At 51.2% G+C, this 17,421-nt stretch overlaps 2 protein-coding genes across 2 annotated transcripts; both read right to left on the bottom strand.

Annotated features, from left to right (window-relative positions):
- Positions 1 to 2,123: 2,123 nt before the first annotated feature.
- Positions 2,124 to 7,970, bottom strand: LOC117654503. The gene is made up of 5 exons (XM_034401172.1): positions 7,860 to 7,970; positions 3,552 to 3,657; positions 3,088 to 3,270; positions 2,910 to 3,000; positions 2,124 to 2,809 (listed from the first exon to the last, which is right to left on the bottom strand). The coding sequence occupies exons 2-5, from the start codon at positions 3,649 to 3,651 to the stop codon at positions 2,734 to 2,736; spliced, it is 450 nt and encodes a 149-aa protein (XP_034257063.1). The 5' UTR covers positions 3,652 to 3,657; positions 7,860 to 7,970; the 3' UTR covers positions 2,124 to 2,733.
- A 2,784-nt stretch (positions 7,971 to 10,754) lies between these two features.
- Positions 10,755 to 17,326, bottom strand: LOC117654406. Its single transcript, XM_034401019.1, has 13 exons — positions 17,012 to 17,326; positions 16,332 to 16,671; positions 15,107 to 15,755; positions 14,867 to 15,031; positions 14,576 to 14,780; positions 14,301 to 14,482; positions 14,066 to 14,230; positions 11,989 to 13,989; positions 11,798 to 11,913; positions 11,495 to 11,692; positions 11,303 to 11,406; positions 11,026 to 11,198; positions 10,755 to 10,946 (listed from the first exon to the last, which is right to left on the bottom strand). The coding sequence occupies exons 2-13, from the start codon at positions 16,517 to 16,519 to the stop codon at positions 10,830 to 10,832; spliced, it is 4,263 nt and encodes a 1,420-aa protein (XP_034256910.1). The 5' UTR covers positions 16,520 to 16,671; positions 17,012 to 17,326; the 3' UTR covers positions 10,755 to 10,829.
- Between the last annotated feature and the right edge of the window lie 95 nt (positions 17,327 to 17,421).

Raw genomic sequence — 17,421 nt, 5'->3', positions numbered from 1 at the left:
TGATCGTCTGCCTTTCAGGCCCGCCCCGCCATGTCGGCGATTCACCAGCACGTTTACGGGTCGCCCCTACTGAGAGGCAACGACGCATTTTTAAAAACTAGCTCAAGGCGAGGCCTGATGGGTCAAGCCAAGCCTGTACAAAAGTGACCCGAGAGACGAATACAGATGATGGAGCCCCTGTTTGTTTTGAACGTGTTTCAATGACGATGGTGCCTCACCGACACACGCCGCAGCGCGACTCTGTCGCTGTCTCCGTCGCACGCACGTCCGCCAATGACGGGGGCGGCCCGCCCCCGAGACCACGCCCACCGCCCACGCTCCACCACGTGGGTGCCTGCCCCCCCGCCAGCCCCCTTCGCGTGCCCCCGCCACAGCCCCACCAACTATTATTGTTTCCAGTGACCAAAAACAATTAATGAAATCACCACCTTCGTGCTGTCCATCGCTCACACGCACTAGGCGCGCAAGAATTTTTTTTATTAAATACGAGAGTTTTCCGGCTTGCTTTTGTTTTTGTCTCCAAAATAGTTCTGAGTAATGCGTCGGTTGTGTCCACATGCCCCACTGCTGAGTGATCCATCTATCAGCGCCGACGGCGCGGCGAGGCGCGGGGAGGGGCGGGGCGGCACGTAATGGCAAGGTGATTTTGACCAAGTTGAGTCGGTATTCGAAGCCACTCCCCGGCGGTGGCGGCGGTGCCCCGGGCGGTGTCGTTCTAAATGATGTACGACGGATGGCCGCAGCCTAAATAGCGTCTTCTTTGCCTCCGCGGGGACGCGCGCGTGGCGTGGCTTGCTTGGCCCATGAACCCCGCCGCCGTCGTCGTCATCGTCGAGCAGGCCGCCGCCGCCGCCGCCACGGTCCCGCGGGGCGCTCGGTAGGTCAGGATTCTCACGGGGCGCGACGCCAAGCACGACCACAAAAAATAATTGAAAGAATACAAGTAAAAGAAAGAGTGATAGAGGACTGCAGGAAATTCCGTGGAGATTGTATAGGGAAGTCCTGGCCCGTCCCGACGACCTGCTTAGCCCGGCCTGGCCGTCCGAGTGCATCCTGCGTCCGGGAGGTCCTGGAGGTCCTGGTGGCCGGCCAGCCTGGAGGCCCTGGCACCCTGAGCGTAATCGCGTCCGACAACTTCTCCGCTCGTTCCGCCACACGACATTCAACTCCACCGCAGCCACGCGGCTACACTATACACACCCACACATTGCACGGCCGCCTCCGAAACGGCCCGCCTCTCGCCCCGCTCGGCCGGGTGCCTCCGACGCGGCCGTGACGTCATCGGCGCTGTTGCGCGCCTTGCGCGCCTTGCGGGGGCGGATCGGCCCTTGGCTGCCCTCGGCGCCGGAAAAATGTCTTTGCGCTTCGCGCTTCGCGTTGTTTGTTTTAATGAAGTACATTATGCGGCGCTGAAAAGGGTGAAGGTTTAACCCTGCTCCGCTTGGCTGCCGCGCTCTAATCAGCGACGCGCGAGTAGGCAAGGCCGTCTCGGTCCCAGTCACGCCGCCAAGAGGCGATTTTAATTTCACTCGGTGTCCATTTTGCGATCGCAGCAGTCACAGCTGGCGAAATTTGAGAAAAAGAGCCGCAGTTTTAGGTCGCGAACCAAGGACTGGCGTTCAAATCCCCAGACTCCTTTACATTTTTGGACCACCGTATCTTGCCATAGGCTTCCCCCACCCCTTTCTTCCACCCTGGAGGCCAGAGGGGCGCTGTTGCTTCTATCGCGGCGCATAATGAGATTTTGTCGATTTTAATTTGCAGAGTAGCGTGGTTTAATTACCGCAGCTGCAAGAGTTAGCCTTTGATGGCTGGATTGTCCCTGTCTTGTCCTGTCTTGGCCCCTGGGTCCTTCCCCACCCACGGCCCACACGTGTCTCCGGCTTCTCGCATCGCAGGGCTCAAAGTTCCAAGTCCGCGCGGACTTAAGAGGCTTTGCCGTCCGGGGCCCTTTATTGCCCGCACCGTGGGCCTTACAGTGTCAGCACGTTCGAAAAATATCAACTCTAGGAAAATTGATAATGAACACCCCACCGGGGCCGGTCGCTCATTTTACGGATTGAGTTGTGGCGTGTGAGTCGGTGAGGGTGTACAGGCAAGGGATTCGACAAACCGACAACAAGTTTATTGATTATGGCAACTTTATTTTACAGTGTACGTACACTCGAACATTTCGACGCCCGCTTTGGCAACACAGAAAAAATTGTTGAGTTCCAGCCACGCGAACTCGCAAACCTCTTCTCGAAAACAAAAATGACGACAACCGGTGGTTGCGGACGTCTGGGTGAGGAGAGTGCACGCCATCTTCAGCCCGACGGTCCACCCCCTGTTGCATGGCCCCCCTGAGGGAGCCGTAGAACCCAAAACAAAAGGACTGCCAACCTTACAACCTAGACGGCTCGTTAACATTAGGCAACATAGAAAAACCAAAGGTTCAGCTGTACAGCGACAAAGTCGTCAAAATCGCGACTAATTAAAAAGGGGTTTCAGCTCGAAGGAGTTTGCTCGGATCGAGCGACACAATCGAACGACGCCCGACGACACAGCCGACGTGATTGCTGCATTGTAGTTTATTTAATCAACTAAAGCATTCGCACTAACGAACAAAAGGAGAAACGAAACATTCGCCAGATCAGCGTTTTTGTTGTTTTTGAAACATTTTTTTTCTTAACGATAGAAGAAAGTAAAATTTAAAAATTACGATGAACTAGGTGATTGCAGGATGTGCGCAGGTCAGTTGAGAGGGTTCCCCGTCACGACGCTGGGCGGGGCGTCCTGCAGCGCTGCCGGGATGTCCTCCCCGTCTTTCCTGCAAAAAAAAAAAATAATTTAAAAAAGAAAAAAATAATAATTATGCATTGAAAAGTCCTAATGATGAAGATTAATCAAAACGTTGGAACGATCCGTACCTTCGGGCACATCTGAAGAGGTTGGTGACTCCCGTGTAGCGGCACACGACCTGCGAGTCCTCGTCCACGATGTAGGGCACGGCGGTGAAGTCTGCGACAGCACAGCGCAGCACAGTCACAAGTCAGAACATTTTGGCGCAGAAACACAAGGGAACGGTGAGTGAATAGGTGCTCGTACCGTCCAGGAGCTGGTACTCGGGCGACACCAAGGTGGGTTGGCCGGCCGCACGCTTCCCGTAGCGGCCGTTGGCGTAGAAGCGGCGCTGCAGGCGATCGTCCGGACCCATGGGCGCCGCGTCGGGGTCGGTCCGCCCGTACCGGGAGCCGCTCTGGAAGCCCACCTGCTGCCCGTGGGGGCCCGCTGCACGTAACACGGGGACAACGACCATCAAAGTTCACTTTCGGCGTTTTGGCCGAGTCAAGTTGCCGCGGAAGACCGAAGGAGGCGGCCAAAGACGTTTAATGGGGTTCGAACCGAACGTTTGACCCCAACAGTGGATTGCTCTCCGAACGAGGAATCCATTGGTCACACGTTCGGTTTGGGTGCCATTTAGCGACTCTGGAGCTCAAAACGCGTCTAGAGTTTTGTCCGCCTCCACCGGTCTTCCGGCAAATCCACTGTGGTGTGGCTCTCCGACTCACCGAACTCTTGCCGCTTGCCGTATCTGTTGGCGTAGAACTGCTCTGACAACGCGGGCAGGACGACCAGCGCCAGGGCCAGGAAGTGGAGTCGCAGCAGCATGGCAGCCTGCAACCGGGAGTCCCAGCGTCACGCGCTGTCTCCCTCGCACTCCCGCGGGCCTGCCCACGAGTGCGAGGGAGACGGAGCGACAGAGTTCCTTGGAAGCGGCGGCCGGCCCGGTAGGCGCCAACAATGCCCCACCCGCTGCACTGCTCATCTAAGTTTCCGCGTTTGCGTGCGTGCGAGAGAGAGCGCGCGCGTGTGTGCGCCATGTGCGCCGTGCGTGCGAGAGAGCGCGATAATCTCCGCAAGCCGGCAATCGAGACAGCTGTCAGAAACAGTCGCGGCGGCTTGGTGGCTGCCCTGGCTGCCTCGTCCAATTGGCCTACATCCCGTCAGGGCAGTCACGGCAGTCAGGGCGGATCGCGCTGTCCAAAAGAGGGGGCGTGCTGCGCAGTGCTGCGTTTGAAGGCAGAGCCAGGCCGACGCACTCGGCGGCGTGGGAGTAGGTGTACCGGCAGAAGGGCGAGGGGTGGGGGTGGGGGACTTTTTAAGTGGATCAAGCAATTTCCATCGCCAATAATATCGGGCCGCGTCCGAGCCCCGTGTTTGCGATTGCCAACAAAGCGCGCAACAGGCAGATTGGACCAGCTCGCTCGGGATAGTGCGAGCGTGTGTGTGAGCGTGTGCGTGTGAGCGTGCGTGCGTGCGTGTGTGTGTGTGTGTGAGCGTGTGCGTGTGCGTGTGTGTGTGTGTGTGTGTGTGCGAGCCACGTGGCACTCGCCTGCGCCAACAAGTGGCGGTGCTGGTCGAGTTGCTGCCCAACTTTGTTTGTGTTTCTTGACAAATCAATCGCGGCTCGCTTCCCGGTGCCTTGCCAGTGCCGTGCCGTGGCGTGCCAGGTGGGGCGGGTCCGGCGGGGCGGGTCACATTCTGGGGCCACTGTTCACCTACTGAATGAATATTCAAGCCCCCCTCCCTCCCCCTCCTCAGGCCGCTCATGCAACCCCAATCTCCAGACCAGTCCGGGCCGCAGGGCTGCGCCGTGGCTGATGCCGAAACAATGTCGCTCTGTCTCCGTCGCGCTCGCGGGGCGTCCGGTCTAGTCCGGTCGGGGTGCGAGAGAGACAGCGCGGCGGCAGCGGCGGCAGCGGCCCGCAGGAACGTCGCACCGAGCCCCGCCTCACGCAGCGTCGCACAGCCTCGCGCAGCCTCGCGCTTCGGCCAATTGAATCAAGGGAATGAGTGTCGGATGACTTTACTTCCAGCTGGCTGCTAACTTTCTTGGCCGTCATATATGTCTGCGTCGGCGGGGCTGCGGGACGGCGGTGGTGCAACGCACAGCAAGACAGCAAGGGCCCCTCGGGGCAGACGGGGCGCAAACTTGTTTCCTTAGAAAGAGACCGCTTCTCTGTGTGGAAAAATGAACCCCGCACACACACACACACACACACACACAATGTCACAGAGACAAAGATGATAACGAACACCAATTACTTTTTTTTTTCATCGCTCGCGAGCGCGCCCCCAAGGTTGTGGTGTTTGAAGGTCTCTCGACAAACTCTAAACATGTGTTCCGGTCTGTGACGCAACGCTGCTGAAAGGCGGGCGGACACGAGCTCGACACAGTCCCGTGCAGCGAGCGTCAGACTATATGGTTACCCCGTGTTTTGTTATTTTCGGACGATATTCGAGAGCGCATTTCCCCGTCCACAGATGAAACGAACAAAAAAAGCGATTCCCCTTTTTTTTGCAGTGGATAGCGGAGCCGAAAGAAGGAGAAGGAGAGAGCGCGGCACCAGGCTGGACCTGCCAAACAGTCTCCTGTTGCCCTGGTAATTAAGGTGCAGCCTGTGGCACTGGCGGGCACCCCCTCCCCTCCTCCCCCTCCTCCCCCCCTCTCCACCCTCCTTTCGCAAGCCCTGACCGTCCCACTGCACAATTAGATCTTCGGACCAGCATGGATCTCTCGCTGCACGACTGGGAGGAAAAGCCAGAAAAAGCACAGAGTCGGGAAGACAACCAAAACAGTTTGAGACCAACAACAAAAACAATATAACGACAAACCACACTTTGGTGATGACTTCCATCTTCTGTTTTTTTTTCAAGCGCGTGCTTTTTTTCTGTGCGCCAGCCAGACATTATTTTTTTAACTGTGTCAACTCTGATAGGCCTTCGGGCCCGCTGTCCTTTGACAAGTCCGGTTGTGCAAAAGTGCGTCGGGCCGCGGTCCTGGGAAGGGAAAGGGGTGGGGAGGGGGTGGGGGAGGGGCACGAGAATAAGACACGGAGCAGAACAGAGCCTCGCAGCCGTTCAACCCTCATTCCGCCAATTTACCACGAAGCTAACCGCTCCAAGTGGGTGTGACTGCGAGGGGCGAGGTCCTGGAAGGGGGAGGGGGGAGGCTGGAGGGTGAACTAGTCGGCAGAGACACCAGCAGAACGGAATTCATTGCCCGGATACACGGTACACAGGCATGAGAAAATTAACTTTGGCAAAACCGGGGCGCGTTCTTGTTCCTGAGTGTCGAACTGGTCGCTGTTTTTATGCAAAGGAAGCGGCGGTCAGACAGACACAAAAAAGATCTCGTCACACAGTGGGCCAGAGGACCGGTGGAGGCGGCCAAAACTCGAGACGCGTTTTGAGCTCCAGAGTCGCTAAGGGGCTCAAATCGAACAGTTGACCCCACCAATGAATTCCTCGTTCGGAGAGCAATCCATTGGTGGATACTCACGTTAGGTTCGGGTCGCATTTAGCGACTCCGGAGCTCAAAACGCGTCTCGAGTTTTGGCCGCCTCCACCCGGTCTTCTGGCCCACTGTGCGTCATACGGTGCGAACAAGAAGCCTTGCCCGACACGACTTTACTCTGCGTTGGAAAGCCATGCGCAAATAACCACCGCGTTGTTTTTTTATTTAATTTTCGACTGCCATTTCGCGAGCCCGAACCGCTAAAAAATGAGCGTGCCGAACATTCCCTTTCTCACTCTCTAATCCCGCCCTCCTACTGGCGTGCGCCGCCGCTGCCCCTGGTCGAGCATCGAAACACACGCAATGCTTCACCTCAAATCCCCTTTCGAAATTAGAAAACAATGTTTCTTTTTTTTTAAGGTGAAATATTGCTGCGAAATGCGTGGACGTGGTGGTTGCGGTATCCGATCTCGTTTTTGGCATTGCACCACGCGAGGCGCACAATCAATGCTGAAATTGCTATACTTGGCGGCTTGGCGGCGCAATACTGCAGTCGAAGCCGGGGCCGTGGGTCGGGGCAATCCGAGGCCTTATGAATCCACCGTGAGGCCGTAAAGAGAGATAAGCCACCTTACTCTACGCCATCAGTCGCAAACAATGCACCATTCACGGAGTACTCGGCACAACTTTGGAAACAGAGAAAACCACTTCAGGGACTGGTCAGTGAAAACTTTAGAAACAGGAGGAGAAAAAAGAGAACCACGAAATCGAGTAGCCGAAGCGATTTTCGATTCTGGGAGCTGATGGAGCGGGAAATGCAGACGAGCGAAGCGAACTCGATTTCGGCCTCGTCACACAATCGCGGCTGTTTTGCTTTCCTGTGAAGGAAAAGGGGGCGAAAGCAGGGCCTCACTTCACGGGCCATCGGGAAGCTTGACGACACAGAGGACCGGTGGAGGCGGCCGAAATTCTAGACGCGTTTCGAGCTCCAGAGTCACTAAACAGGACTCGAACCGAACGCGTGACTCCACCAATGGATTGCTCTCCGAACGAGGAATCCAACGGTGGGGTCACACGTTCGGTTCGAGTCCTGTGTAGCGACTCTGGATCTCAAAACGCCTCTGGAGGGGCCAGCACGACGGGTAGGCAGCTCCTCGCCGTCCAGGAGGACGAGGACTCCGAGGCCGCGGGTCTCCCTGCCATCGGTCCGCGACGAGCCGAGCGAGCCGAGCGCCCGCGCAACGGCGGATAGGCAACCCGCTCGACGGGGCAGTCGGACGGGCTGGCCCAGCCTCGGTTCGCAGGCGCGCTGCACTGGGGCGAGAGGGCGAAACGCTTCACTTCACAGTGGGCGCGACAAAAAAAAACTCTAGACGCGTTTTGAACTCCAGAGTCGCTAAATGGGACAAGAACCGGATGTGTGACCCCACCAATGGATTGCTCTCTGAACGGAGAATCCGTTGGTGGGGTAACACGTGCGGTTCGAGTCCTGCTCAGCGACTCTGGAGCTCAAAACGCGTCTAGAGTTTTGTCCGCCCCCACCGGTCTTCTGGCCCACTGTGTGGGGGCCTCGTCGTACCTGGGTCGGGGCACCTGGTCCTGCAGACGCTGCCGACGCTGCCGACGACGGGCAAGGAGCCTGTTGCAGACCGGACGGACTGCGGGGCTGCTGGGGCTGCTGGTGCTCGCGGACGCACTGAAGGCCAGGTTGGAGGCGCGCCCGGTTTTTGTGCGCGGGCCTCCGCGGTGCCGACCAACCAGGCGCCGGCATCGGCCCCGCCACCCCCCGCCACTCCCCGCCGCGCCCCGCCCCAGCGGCCCCAGCACGCGTCCCCTGAACGTCCCTACCCCTTTCGGACCCCCCTCCCCTCCCTTCCGCCAAAGGTACGTGTGGCAATGCGAGTCTTCCCCCGGAATATTAGCAATGTTTGTTAAAAGTGGCGGCCCCTCCGAGCACTGCCGGGCATTGCCGGGCGGGCACCGCTATGAGAAAAGTTTGGCCGGGTCCAGCGAAATATGCTGAAGACCGTATGATTTCTTCAAGACGCTCGCCGCTTCCCACCCGCCTTCTTGTTTATGTTGTTGTTGTTTTGTTTTCCCCGCGTTTGTATCGCGTCGCAATGCCTCGCGCACCGGGTCTTCGTAGCACCTCGCATTCTCACGAAAAAAAGTTACTTTCGTTTTTTTAAAAAAGATGAAATGTGTTGCGGGATGTAGCAGGCACTCACTCTGCGGTAACAAGCTCCAAGGCGGCGGTGGAGGCAGACGGGACGGCAACGGAGTGATGAGCCACGGAGTGACTAGCCAGGCTGAGGCAGGCTGGCCCCAAACCAACAACAACAAAAACAAGCTCATCTTTGGGGCTTCTTTGGGGGACTCCGCTTTGTTTGACTTTTTCCCCGAAATGGCAAGCAGTATAATATCGTTAGAGCCGCATTGTGCCCGTGCGTGCTTTCTGCTCTCGCGCGCAATGATGGACAGAACGTCGCTCTGTCTCTGTCGCACTCATGGGGCTTCCCGTGCGCGTGCGAGAGAGACAGAGCGACGAGAATCAGCCTGCAGGTCGCAGCGTAGGCCGGCCCGCTCCGCAGCCCTGCCGTGCGGGCTGCCTACCCCGAGCTGCGCGGGCGCTTGCCGACGACTGAAAGGTGTCTGGACTCGTCTTCTCTGCGACGCCCTGCTGACTGATTCCGACGAATCTGTCTCCGTCGCACTCACGCGGCGTCCCGCGGGGGTGCGAGAGAGACAGAGCGACACTTCGGAACCGCTCGGCCGTCCCTCGCCGGGATAATCATCCCATCTGACAACAACTAGAAATTCCGCAACGAGACAAACTTTCCGCGCGCACTTCTTTCATTATTTTCCCGCCAGTTCGCGCTTCAATTCACACCTTCCTTGCCGCGGGCCGCGAGGGGTGGGGGGCATGCCTCAAGGGGGGGGGGAGTCCCGCGCGCGGTCGCCCCAGCCCACGCCAAGTTTGTGTTAAAACATAATGTGATGAGGCCGCTACGCCGCTACGCGCAGCAACGCACAGCCCGGCCACAGCATAACGCAGCCAGGCGCAGCCGTGGGTCGGAGAGAGACAGAGCGAGACAGACGACCGGGGGAATACGCCTCGTCGGTAACTTAACCCCGCGTCCGAACCGCGCCGCGCACCGCCGGCACACTGGTAGCGTGCACGCCGAGCACGCTGTGGTGGACACAGGCTGCGTCCGGAAGGCACCCCCATCGCCTCCCCCGCGGTCGCTCCACTGCAATTAGACAGACAGACAACAAACACTTTTTTCCTCACTGTCATTTTTTTAAAATGGACAAGTTTTTTGGCTGGCGATGATTATAGTGCGCGCGTCAATGCGATCGGGTTCGCGCCGCCCGTGTTCAACAGGTCCGGGCCGCGGCGGGGCGGCGGGATTTAGCGCGCTTGGAATTGGTCCGTGAATTTAAACGAGCCTCGAGGCTGTGGCTGCGCGCCCGCTGCGCGCCCGCCCCGCCCCGCCGGGAGCGCGGTGCACGGCGTCGAAGCCCGAGCGAGGCCTCAATTATGCAGCGGCTGCTCGCGTCTTTAATTTTCTGCGCGAAACGAGTCGCCGCTCCGTCTCTCTCGTGCGCACGGGGGCGCCCCGGCGAAGAGCGAGAGAGGCAGCGCGAGGCGCGCGGCGAGAGGCGTAAGGCGGGCGAGTGTCGCCGTGTCGCCCACGACGTGCACTGTGCACTGCCGCGCGGCAGCCGCACCGACATCGACGTCCGGCCGGTGACAGTACCCGGGTCCACGGTTCGAGTAGCGGCGACGGCTCCGGGCCTCCAGACCGGAACGTATCGGACTCTGGCTCGCTCTGGCGGCATCGGCATCGACGTGGTCAGGGAGGGTCTGCCCTTCGTCCTGGTGATGGAAAGGCCCCTCAGTGCGGCCGGCCGGCCGTCTGCAGGGCAGCCAGGGCAGCGGGCCCATTCTGCCGTGCCCCATTTAACTAGTGTAACGAGATAGCCACCACGCGGACGGGACGACGGGACGCGGGGGCGGCCTGGCTGCGCCCTGCGCCCACTGGCCACTGCCGCCCCATTCCGAAGCATCGAGTCGTCGCTCTGTCTCTGTCGCTCCCCCAGGCAACACCCCACGAGTGCGACAGAGACAGAGCGACGACGCGGTCCTTCGAAATCAGGCGGCTGGGCTGTGTCGACTCGACTCGCATTGGAGAGCACATTCGGGCCCCGAGAAAAATGGCGGCCGTAATTAGCGAGTTTCTGTTCACACTCCAACGCTCTCTTTGGCGCTCTTTTTTTTATGTCTCTTAAAGATTTTTTTTGGGGGGGCGTTTGCTACACTGTTCATTTATTTGGCTCCATTTTGTGTAAACACCATTAGCCTTGCAAAGAAGTTGTTTTTTTGTTGGTTCATAAAAAAAACAAACAAGGAAAGAACATGTGTTAAAATTTTGAAGTTTAATTTTAAAAACACAAAAAAAAACAAAAAAACTTTGGGATGGGCATTGCTGATTGTACACTAGCTATCATCACATAAATTACTTTTAAAAATCAACTGATAAAATATCTAATCTGAATCAAGGTCACATGTCTGTGAATGTCCTGCAGTCTTCTTTCCCATCGCTGATTTTGCCTTCTTCTTCCTCACTCTTGGTCCGCTTGATTCGGAGCGGAATGTGATGCACTGTAAAGTTAAACAACCAGTTCAGAAACTTAAGAACAGCATACTATGGAACACATATCAAGAGTTGATTGTCACATACCCTTTCATCCAAGAAGGTCATTAGGGCTTCAATACCACATTTAAAACCCTTGGTTAACAGGTCTGTTTGTAGCTGCTCAATCCGAATGGGCTCATACTCTAGAACTTTTTGGTGGAGTTCACGGTCATTTCTTATGAAATTGGTAACAATTCTTGGTAGATCAGATTTACTGACTGAAAAAAAAAAAGCATTTGAGTGGTTTAAGTGCACTTTTGACTTTTCTTTAAAGGCAAATATTTACAACTTGTACTCTATTAATGTATAAAACCAAACATACCACGTTTTGAAGCAGTTTGACTCTTTGGTTCACAATCATCATCATCACCATTATCATCATTTCCTTCCATAAATTGGATTTCTTGCAGACTTGTACTTACTGACCTAAAAAAATAAATAAAATAGTGCAGAATATTTCAAAAGTTGGAGTAAACACAAATCTTTAAAAAAACTTTAAGAAAAGGCATCTTACCTATTACTGTAATTTGACTCACTGTCTGAATCTGTTGCAGAATTTCTACAATCCTTATCAAAGGCAATTGTATTCTTCTCTATACTGTCAGAGTCAGAAAATGATAGTCTTCTTGAATTTGGTTCATTTGATGAAACAATCTTGTTTTCAATAGAGCTTGAGCAGGTTGGTTGACTAAGAGAGATTCTATCTGGCAAGCTGCAAAAAATACATAACATTAAGAAACCCCTCAGACCCAAATCATAATAATGCAAGGAAACAAATAACAAATTTTGTAGTGTAGTCAGAGTTAATAGTTCCTACCTCTGATTTGTTTCTAGTGGTACCCAAGGATGGAGCTCATTATAAATATGACGAAGCATTATTTTCCCTTTCCTCTTTCCAAGAGTGGGCTTTAGACCATACTTCTGCAATTCTTTCTGAGAAACATTCCAGAGTCAAGACATATTCATCAATAAAACACTGAGTCATACTGCACCATGAAATATACTTACTTTCAGCTCTGGAGTTTTCATGGCGCTATAGTTAGCCAAAGGTGTGACACCGTCTGGTTCTGAGGAGAGAATGCGATTGACTGGGGTGCCCTTGGTCTCTCTTTGGGTTAACTTTCCTGCAACACCCTTTTCTGCTTGTAGCAAAACTGAGTCATTCATATTTAATGAGTCATCCAGAAGAGCATTAAAGTCTGATGTTGATGGTTTTGAATGCTTTGATATCACAGTAGAAGTAGGACTTGAGTATGTTATTTCACAATCAGAGGAGCCTTGGATGTCAACATCGCTACACTTTTCCTCCGAGGATGAAGCCACTTTAAGCGGGCTTTTGCTCTCAGATCGGGAATCAGTTTCAACGGCCCTTGGAGTAGTTACAGGTGTGGTATTTGGAGAGCCAATATCAAAATGAGGCTCATTTAGAAATGGGTCATCATAATTCAAATCTTCAAATCCTTCCCAGACAGGACTAACATAAGCTACATCTGCATCACAGTCCGAAGGCTTCTCATCTTCATGGCAGTTGCCGTTGTTGGTTCCATTGACTTTGCTGCCCTCATCATTACCATCACTACAGTCACTTTCTTCATTGCTAATTCCTTTCACATGCTCTGGACTTTTAATGATTGTCTCACCATCTGAAATGTTACTCTCTGCTGGCATATTACTATTATCACAGGAATTACCAGAAAACTGATTTTGAATGATTGGAAAAGATGTACTAGAATTAGAGTCCTGGGTGAGGTCAAAAATCTCAACATCGCTATCTTCTTTCTCAGCCTGATGTTCTGCAGTCGAGCTCTCTGGACAGGGCCGCTTGCATAAGCTTGAATTGCCGTCTTGAGAACTGTTAGAATGTTTTCTCTTTGAATCGTTCAAGGAGGAACCAGGTCTACTTGTGCCACCACTCTGATTAAAGTCAAGCAATTCCGTTGAAGCACTTGTATTGGATATTGCTGGTGATGGGGGTGGCGAGTTTGTACAGATGATAATTGTTTTTTCACTGGAAGCAGCAGAAGAGCAACGGGAAACTGGAGGTGAAGTCCTCTCTGCAATTAATGTTTGTTCGCTTGATACAGAAGCACATCTGGAAGGAGGTCTCACACCGTCCCCATCATTACAAGATAGCGTCTTGGCCAGCGAATGTCTTTCAGCATTAACATTAGCAGAATCCATAGCATTTGCCATGCTGTGCCTTTTACTACCATCATGTGTAATGTGGTCTGTCTCATCATCGGCGAACATGTCAGGAGAAGAACAAGTGCTGCGATTGTCTGCTCCTTGTACCGTGGCCTCACTGTAAATGGAATCTGTATCACTCCTGTTAGGCGTTCCAGCTGGTGATAGAACTATATCAACTGATGCTTTGGATAGTTTTCGTAAACCCACATTTTCATTCAAAACCGGCAGAACGCTTTCTTTTTCAGATTCACACACATGTGTTGGGCAATCTTCACTAAAGTCCTTTATCACATTCAAAGCAAATTGTGAGGATGTCTGGGAGATCAGACCACTTTGAGATACAGATCTAAGATACCTCAGTAAGTCAGCAACTTTGTAGTGGTCTGCCAGCCATGAAATGCTTGATAAGTCATCACAGAGGACCCGAATTGACTTAACAGAACCACAATAAACATACTCAAGAAAAGCTAAGGCAGCTGCGTGAGGAGTTTTAGACCACATTATCACTTCTACTTCATTTCCAGTCAGAGGGTTTCTTTGCCTGCAGATATCTTTTAAAATTCGAGGACAACGGACATGCAAAACCATTTTGTGGGCTGGGATCTCTCTGCCCTCTTGAGGGTAAATAGCCAAGTCACTCATGGTAGCATTGTTCACCATGCTAGCCCAATCGTTGAAAAGTTTGGCCCGGAGTTCCATTTCAATTTGTGTAGGGTCCTTTAACTCATTCTGCTGGTGAGAAGGAGAACTTGTATCAGATGACACCTCTTCATCAGTTGGACAGTTTGGGTCTAAGTCTTCCTCTTTGTGTTGTTTCTTATCCTGCAAAAATCAACACTTACTAAAAAAATGTATGTGTTCAGCTCATAATGCTTGATAATCATTGAGCTATTGTTACCTTAGTTGGTGTGTGAAGACGACCTACAACCTGTGAGAGATGCATTACTTTTGATCCCATTTCTACTTTGCTAGGTGATATGAAACTGCGTAAGTTTTGTACATAGTAAGAAGTTCGATCATTTTTGGATGGGGATGTATGGGACTTGGCCCACAATGCTCTTTCCTGAAAACAAAGCGGATGTGTAGTTTCTCTGCATACAATTGTTGTCACATAAAAAGTCTTGTACACATACCACATCAACACATTCCTGGAGAAATAAGGACTTCACATTGACCTCCTGCAAGTCTTTTTCCTCTCCTGAAGCTACTTCTTCCATCAGCACCATTGCCACCTTCTCAGTAATTATTCGTTGTCTCTCTTCTGGAGTTCGTGTTAACAGAGCAGGTGTCTTTAGAGCTGTTGCTTTTGACTTGCCTAACAAATCATGATAAATAAATAAAACTATTTTCTGATTTTGTACACAAAAACCAGGCAATGTGAAAGAATATAAAAGTATGCCATGAATACCTTTGGGTAGAGGTACTGTAGTAGGACGAGGCTGAACAGCATTTAAGACAGATTTGCTGGTAAATCCAAAATGGTCAAGAGAAACTCCTACTGTAGGTTCACGAGTTGTTGACTCCCCGACACCCTGCTCTGCATCTTGTAAGGATAGTGATAGAGCCAAGGCAAGTTGTAAATTATTATCTACTTTAGAAATAGTACGGGTCTCCTAGGACAAATAAATGAACGAAAATGAAAACCTTCAAAAATAGGATACATTGAGGATGGCTCTTTATATTTCTCCCTCTAAGATACCTTTCTGGATGTGTGAGGTTTCTTGACTTTCTCCACAGATGGAGAGATTGGTGGAAGACCTAGAGCTCTCCTTTCTGATGCTTGACGTTGTTGTAGTTCAAGAGCTTCAAGCAATTGCTGGGTTGACACTTTGTGCTTTGATGCACAGCTTTTTAAATGGGAAGTCTGGAATTAAAAATTAAGTTCGGAAAAAATTCATTGAAAGTATCAAATTTGAAAAATAAATAAAAAATAACCTACTTTTGAGGATAGTTTATCAAACATTTTGCAGCATAAAGGACATTGCAGGATCTCAAAGCATTCATCATCTTTCAGAACAGCGGCCGATTCAGAAGGTTTATCAGGTACTGGGATATCCAAAGATGGTGAGGGGACACATGCAGGTGTCCTCATCTCCTCTGATGGTATAGCTTCTTTTACTGCTAAGGTTGGGTCTAAACCTCTACTACACAATGTGGGAAGTGCAATGCCTCCTCTCTCATTTGGCTTGTTGCCACTGGTGGCATTTGAATGGGAACCTCCACTTGTCTCTTTATGCGCAACATTCACTGCCTTTTTTTTAATGCAGGGAGGTTTCACAAAATCATCAAAATCACAATCCTCTTCAGTCGCTGAGCTTGTTGGCTTGTCGGGTAAAGGTGCCTTCCTTCCACTTCGTGTTGTAATATTAGCCCGGGCACAATCAAAGGACACATTTTGTTCCTTTAGACAATCCGCCGATTTTAGTTTATCAACACTAACTGATTTTTTTTCCTGCTCAACAGTGGTTAGGGCGAATGATGTTTCATTGCTATCAGGGAAAAGTGATTTGATGGCCAGCTGATCATCAGAAGTCTTTGAGGCAATTATATTGGATCTGTTCTCAGATACATTCATCTCCAGACTATCCCTGGGGGACAAGCAAAATACAGATTCATGTTAGTGAATGTGACTGTTAGGTACTGACTTCAAGTCTTGAAGTGGAGCACTCCTAATAGGGATTTGCAAACTCCGAAACAGGATTAAACTATAACAAACCTCAAAACAAATTTGAAAACATTTTCTTTTTATTCTGATACAAATAACAGAGATTTACATGTGTTTGTAGACAATTTAGACAGCATGCTCAGAAAGAGACATGATAAAAGCTGAACAGCAGGAAAATAATTGCCAATCTTTCCCCAAATTAGTCTACTTAACTATTAAAAATAATAATAGGCATCTTCCTACTTCAATTACTATCACCGCAACCAAGACAAAAGATTTACATTCAGAGAATCTATAGACAAAACCATTGAATCCATAAGAAGCCCTCTGATTAAAAATCCATTAATTGGCATTTAAAAAATCTGTATTACTGACATTATTGACTAGACAAGAAGTAATCTAAAGTTTACAGAAAAAGAAAAGAATGGAAAAAGAAACTTTTTCAATGCTACCCTTCCAAAAATTACAGACCAGTAGAATATAACAATTTGAGAATTACCTTGTATTGTTAACATCTTGCCAGTCTTCAGATGGGAACACTTTGCTATCATTTTGAGAGGCAGCAGAAGCGTGTCGCTTCAGCTTAAGTCTCCTGTTCTGTTTTCCTGGTTGAGATAGAGAAAGGGACAACACCCTTCGTTTTGGCTGCTTATCCATTTTACTAGAATCCTGGTCGGTACATTTCATCCTCCTCTTGTTCTTGTCTTATTGACGCTATTTGTCGCTTCCTATATTCGACGTAAGCTTTTATTCTGAATTCCTGATCAGATTTAGCCACTTCTTCTAAGCTTACTGGCTCAAAGTTGCCTCTCCGAACTTCTTTCCTCCACTGGATAACTCTGTAATAAGGACAGAAAATCTAACATTAGTAAAAAATAAAAAAAACAACCAAAACTCTTCTTACCATAAAACAATGCCCAATCCTGTTTTCCAAACTGAAATAGTGAGTACAGGCTTAATAACAAAAATGATGAACGCCAACTGTGTTTTATTAAAAATTCACTGCACAGATCTCAGAGACGGCTACGCACCATTGGGTCATTCAAACTAGAGTCCTAGGACTCTAATTCAAACACTGTGCTGTGCTGTGGGGGTCCTAACCCTAACGGCGGTACAATGATTTTCCATACCATTCAAAAATGACCGGAGCAGAATGAAGGATCTCATGATAAGACTTACCCAAAAGAAAGACCTATTAAACTGGTAAAGATGAGAAGACCAAAACTGAGTTTATTTATGTATGCGTAACTGGGGGTACCACGGAGGGACCGGGGTTTGTTTATCCTATCTTTTAAGTCATTCATTGGCACGACGATTAAGTTGAAGAGGAAAATGATTGGTACGCCAAAGCATACAATAATGCAATGCCACGCAGTGTTTCGTCAATTCGAGTCAGGTTAAAATGTGCCAAGCTGCGTTCACCACTTGCGTTGCGAACTAGTGCAACCGCCAACTGCAATGTCGATGTGGGGTCGGAAGTTCTTCGTTCTTCGCGCGCCGGCGCCTACCGTTATTCTACTGTCTGGACCGCGAAATTCGAAATTTGACGGTGGAGGGGGCTCGAACCGAGCATTCAAATCGTGTGCGAG

Source organism: Thrips palmi, unplaced genomic scaffold (assembly GCF_012932325.1).
Source record: "Thrips palmi isolate BJ-2018 unplaced genomic scaffold, TpBJ-2018v1 HiC_scaffold_10, whole genome shotgun sequence".
Classification (NCBI taxonomy): Eukaryota; Metazoa; Arthropoda; class Insecta; order Thysanoptera; family Thripidae; genus Thrips; species Thrips palmi.
This window is presented reverse-complemented; position numbering and strand designations above follow the sequence as displayed.